At 36.9% G+C, this 6,189-nt stretch overlaps 1 protein-coding gene across 1 annotated transcript in view; it reads left to right on the top strand.

The window, feature by feature from the left end:
* The window catches only part of LOC108579798 (high-affinity choline transporter 1), a 23,484-nt gene that overhangs the window by 14,558 nt on the left and 2,737 nt on the right, over positions 1–6,189 (top strand). Inside the window, exon 3 of the mRNA XM_017943412.1 lies at positions 3,544–3,823. Coding sequence (XP_017798901.1) covers positions 3,544–3,823 — 280 coding nt within the window. The remainder of the gene's footprint in view (positions 1–3,543; positions 3,824–6,189) is intronic.

Genomic DNA, 6,189 nt, shown 5'->3' with positions numbered 1-6,189 from the left:
ATCGACCCTACATTTTTTTTTTTACGTGGATGTAAGCCGACTCTATGTGATAAACAATTGGCAACCAAGCGGTGGCTCGCTAAAGCGATATATTATGAAATTAAATTAATCACTCAATAAGTTTTAACATTAGATTGTTTCCTCGATATGGTCATGGTGGTCATCAGTGACTGGAGTGCCTCAAATGTTTAGAATAATTAAAATAAAATAAATGTTGTCAACTAAAAATTTTGAACGTCATAGCTAGCTAGACATTATTTTCAATTGAAAAAAAAAAAATTAGAAAGCATAATACTATAATCCTATGCTTAAAATGTATTTTATTGTGACCGTCTGATAGCAACCTGTAAATCTGGCGTGACAGTGAACGAGTTAATAAGTAAATGTTGTTCAAATTATATCGTGTTTGATATCATTTTCATCAGAAAAATCTCACCAACATGTTAAAAAAAATTTCAGATGAAAAAAAGGAAAGTTAAAGAAATTATATTTTTCTATTATGATTTGTGGAGCCGTGAAATCTCGTAAAGGAAACCGACTGGTGTAGCGTTACATGCTTGACTGACTGCGAGCGAGATAACATGGGCGCAGCAATGACGCAGCCTAGGCGTAGGACCATCTATACTGTCACGTATAGAATCCAAACTGACTGACACTTGTAGAGAATTCACTGTATACAGTGTTCTGTCGAACTACGCATAGGTTTAGAGACGTCGACAAGTCCGCGTAGTTGAGAACCATCCCCCGGTTTTACGTAAGACTGAAGTCCGATCATCTGCACTGCGTGTCAATTGTCGTATATTGTCGTTAGAATAATAACAAACGAAGTAGGTCGTGTGTAAAGTCTTAGTTGTTTACTAAGAGACAGTGTTTCTCCAGAAAATGATAGAATATGTATATGTCTCGGGGAGACAACAGTAAAAAAACTAATTTCTCGTTGCTTCACAGCTATAACACACCTTATTACAAGAAAAATAATCTTAGAATGCGATAAAACGAAATTGTTGCAGTAATTGATCTAATTAGCTATACGTTGGCTCTCCTCTATTTTCAATTAACTCAATCATTCGATTGTGTACGTATATATACATACATATTATTCACGCATACACATACCGTGAAACTGTAGCTGTGTAGCTCGCAGAGCACGCTTTTCGTTTGATTTTTCTCCCAAGCTGAGCTGTTCGTTGCGTACTTGAATTCAGTGCACTAGCTTCTTGTATGCAGCGGCACTTAATTCGCACAAACGAATATGCTAAGTACGTAAATTGATTCGAAATCCACGCACAATCGAAACCTCTTTATTCCAGGGAGCACTGAATTTTCTACAACGTTATGATCGCACAGTACAAACATCGTTCGTCGATGCACTCGTTCGGTAGGCCCGTAAGCACTAACTGCGTATGTGACGATCTGCCCGATTTCTGCTCCCTGTTACACGAAGCATTTCTAGGAAAAATCCTAGGCGTGTGAGTGACCCTCAAGTATGTAACTTGGGCCTAGTCAACCTCACGTACCAAAACATTGCGCGAGGCTCGCGATGTTTTTTGCTAGTGAAACATAAGAAACTCGAGCTAAACATAAGAAAGTCGAGTCAGAGTCGTTGTCTGTATTATATCGAATTAAACACGAAGCTACGTCCTATTTCGAAAGTAAAACTATCGCGAGAGAGAGCGATTGCTCTCGAGAGTATTTCTCGCGAGTGAACACTGCGCCTGCGATTGACTGTCTGAGAGCATAGCTCAACAGCCTGAGAGTAAACGTGTCGAGACATGTTCTCGAATGGATACGTAATTATACTACTGTCAAACAGTTGCTTTCCAAACACGAAGTAGTTTTGTATTCTTGAGAGAACTCTCGTGCGAGTAAAAAATGTCAGGAAAAGAAATTGGTGGAGAAATGAAATTATCAATTTAATCACTCTTCGTTGAAGAAAAATGTGGAATCCAAAGGATGTAGAATATCGTAACAGAGAAAATTGTGAACATATGATAAATGTGTAAATTGATTCGAAATGAACGTCAAAATTTTTCAAAAAAATATCGCGTATAATAGAAAACGCGGTGTTCGAACGAGCACTGTATTCTATATTCCACAAGACTATAATCACGCAGTATAAGCGACGTTCGTCGTTCGTCGAGGCACTCGTTCGACAGCCTCGTAAACTCCTACTGAGGACGAATCGTCCGACCCGATTTAGCTGTCTGTTCGCGCACAGAAAAGAGTTAGCGGGAAAAGAATTTTCTGATTTTATATTACTTTTATCGGCAAAACCGAGAACAAACGCCACGCACGTGGTCTTAATACAATACAATACGCCATACTGTTTTTCGTTCGACGCATGCGCGATCGCCGCTTCCAACGCCACTCGACGCATGCGCGATTGCCGCCCCCAACGCCGCTCGGCGGACGCACGCCGATCACGGTAAAAAAACGCGCCCCTTTTAAATTCAAACCGTTACACTGTCCTTTTGAGAGTAAAACTATCGCGAGTTTCTCGCGAGTAGACACTGCGTCTGAGAATGACTGTCTGAGAGCATCGCTCAACTTTCTAAGAGTTACGACTCAAATAAACAGTTGCTTTGCAAACACGAAGCAGTTTCGTATTCTTGACAGAACTCTCCTACGAGTAAAAAATGTCAGGAAAAAAAATTAGTGAGGAAATGAAATCACCGGATACACAGTTAAGCTTCTAGAATAAATAATTATTGGTTTCTGATTGCTTAGAATATAAGCATTGTGTCATCCAAGAATTCCTTGTTTCGATTAATTTGTCATTAATTATTTTTCATTATTTTTGGTTTTCATTAAACACTAATGTACAACAATTTTTGTAAATAATACTCAATATGAGTTTCTAAGTAGTTAATTTACGAACAGACCATCATCCAAAGAAAACGAGACGGAATATAAATTATAAGTATGGTCATACTCTTACCTTGAACCACATTTTTCATAAATTTCCCATCATTTCCGGGAAAAATGACAAGTAAATTTTTCGTTCCTTAGGATGCGTAGAATCATGCTGTAAAAAAATTTTTCGTTCCGGTTGTATACCAAAATTGGCCTTTTTTTAACATCCTCCTTTGTTACCTGATAACGCTTATTATACGTCAATTTAAATTTAGAAGTTAACCAAAACCGAACCAAAGCAAAGCCTAAAGTTACCCAAAATCATCTTCCATTTAATAGTAAAATAATTCAGGAACCACCGATTGTGGTTAATAAAACAAGCGATTAACATAAATAACAGAAGGAGAAAAAGAAATAGCTGGATTTACATTTGTTAGAAAAATCTTAAACATTATTTCTTACCTTATTTCACTTATCAGTAATGATTTCGTAATGTTTAATCATCTCGTTAATTAACAATCCTTTAGAGAATCATTTCCCTTTGAAATGTTGAAAAATTAACACGAATTACATTTCTGTAATCAGAATATCTTTACTATCCAACCATGTACATTTAATACAATGGAATATGTAACGTTATGTGGTACGTATTCAATTTCTAAAGGTACAACATTGTGATTTTGATTATAGTGGATGTGTATCCCATTTGCTTGGGCAAATCCAAAGGTACAGCCTCTTAACTCCATGGACGTGGATTGGATTGGTGAAGTGAAATCCGAAGAATATTGGTCTTACATAGATTATGGATTGTTACTGATATTCGGTGGCATCCCTTGGCAAGTATACTTCCAACGGGTTTTATCCTCGAAAACGGCCGGAAGGGCGCAAGTGTTAAGTTACGTAGCTGCGGTAGGTTGCATCCTCATGGCCATTCCGCCTGTTCTCATCGGTGCTATCGCCAAAGCAACGCGTAAGTGAAATTCACATTAAACATCAAATACTTACTTTCTTTGATTATCGTATTATTTCTATGCATTTTTACTTTTAAACGTTACTTTTTAAAATTTTCGTTCATCAATATATAGTTGTGAAATAATGCACGTAGGGGAGAGTCGTGCAGTACCGGCCACTCCAAGCTTTTGTACTATAACTTGGGCTAATGTTAGTAAAAATGAAATTTCAAAAAAGTAATTTGTAGTACAAAGGGTGCTTAATAAAAGGGGACAAATGGTTTTTCTGAAATTTTCTCATAAAGATAAATAATTCGTAGAAATAAGAAAGTTGTAATTTGTAGTGAACGAAAAATTGTCGTACAGTACCGGCCAGCTACTTAGTTGCTAGATTTTAAGGTCTAAGTAATAAATAATGTTAGTAAAAATCATTTGCAAATAGAATAGAACTTTTATTTAGGCACGTCTACAAATATCATAGGTAAAGTGATCGATATTTTCTTGATCCGTACACTCCACGTGAGCCCAACCATTGCAGCTATGAAAAATAACTTTTGTCGTACGGAACACCAGCGTAAATGTTAAACGTCTTAGAACTCTGGTAATACTGAAGAAAAAAGAACGCCGCCAGAATACGTTGCTCAAGGCTATAGTATTCATTTGTTTTTCCATCAATAGTGCACTCAACTAACGGTATAAGCGAGATCTAGCTTTGGCCGGTACTGTACGCTGACCGATACTGCACGACTCTCTCCTATATAGATTATAATTTTTTGATATGTATACTTCGTTTTATCGATGTTTATTTATAATTTCATTTTGTGCTGCTTATTTATACGATCCTTATAGCGTATAAAATTTGAGACTATTTCACATTCTTTTGTAATCACATATTAGGTCGTCCTGAGAGTTCCCACGGTTTTAAGCCGTTCATTTAAAAAAAAAAAAAAAAAAACGTAACTTCATTGAAATTAAACACTTTTACTTAAAATAATTTCCACAGTGACCCATACATTTTTTGTCAACGTATTAGAACAGTATCAACCCCTTGCTTTATAATAACGAGTCAGACGCGTGGCACAGATTTTGATCAAGACGCGACAAAAACAGTCATGTTGCTAACAAAAATTAATTTTAACTCTAACTTTCGTTTTAATTTATAAGACTGAATATTATCAAAAGTAATAAATATGCTGATATATTAGCTTTTTTTACCAAACACAATACTGAAACAATAAATAACTAACGCCTAGATGCATAGTCGGTAAAAGAAATGCTAAGTGAAAGGGTTAATTCGACGTACATAAAAATTCGAATTTCTAAGAGAAAAAAACTGTTGAAAGGTGTTTTCAATATCTTCTTGTTCCCTAAATCGTTTCTGTGTAAGGAAATTATCAAGTGCGCGGAAAAAGTGAAAATCGGTTGGAGATAAATCAGAGGAATATGAGAGATGAGGTAGAATTTCAATACCAATCTGCGAACATGATTATTTTTTCGCACAGACTATTTAGATTTGCGTCTCTTTTTCTCTTAGAAATTCGAATTATTATGTACGCGGAATTAATGTTCTTGTAATACATTGACAAAAATATATGGAACACTATAGAAATTATTTTCAATAAACACGTTCAATTTCAGTAGAGTTACTTTTTTCAAAATGAACAGCTTAAAACCGCGGGAACTTTCAAGATGACCTAATAGTATACACTCTAGTGAATTAAAACAAATTTTTTTGGGAAGGACACTCGTACATTTCTAAGAAAGTACGTCGAATTTACGTACGCAAATGCTTCGTTAGCATATACGTGCCAGCTGTTCACTTTTTAACGTACGCTAGAACAGAAACTCTAATTTCGTCGCGTCAACAATAAACGAGATATCGTTTGCTGTGCTGTCTTTCTACGCGTTGTTTATCTTGCTTTTGTTTGAGGGAAGGAAAACACGTTTCACGGGTCCACAGAGCTAAAGGGGATTGAATTAGATCGGTTTGCTCGTCATCCCCCTCTACTTTTGCGTTCGAAGGCTACTTGACATTTGGTAGTACTGTAGAGTGAGAGGACTGCTGGTATTTACAAGGTTTCAGGGCTAAGCGAGTCAGCGTTGTAACGGAAGGGTGTGTGGGTGAAGGGTGCCTTGATATCCCACAGCGTGTACAATAGCGTGGGATTTTGTCATATGGCATTCTCGACGCGAGGGTGAGGGTGGTAATGTAACGTCTGCTAACGCGGGGTACAATAGAACCGCTGGAACTAATGCGATACACTTTATCGGTATCTCGTGTATTTTTATTCTGGAACGCGAAAACAAATAGTTTTCTTATCTACGCGTGTTCGTAGGTGGGCAAGTTTTGCCATACAGGGAGGAAGAGTTTCTTTGACTGTCGTTT

Source organism: Habropoda laboriosa, unplaced genomic scaffold, assembly GCF_001263275.1.
Source record: "Habropoda laboriosa isolate 0110345459 unplaced genomic scaffold, ASM126327v1 scaffold39, whole genome shotgun sequence".
NCBI lineage: Eukaryota > Metazoa > Arthropoda > Insecta > Hymenoptera > Apidae > Habropoda > Habropoda laboriosa.
This window is presented reverse-complemented; position numbering and strand designations above follow the sequence as displayed.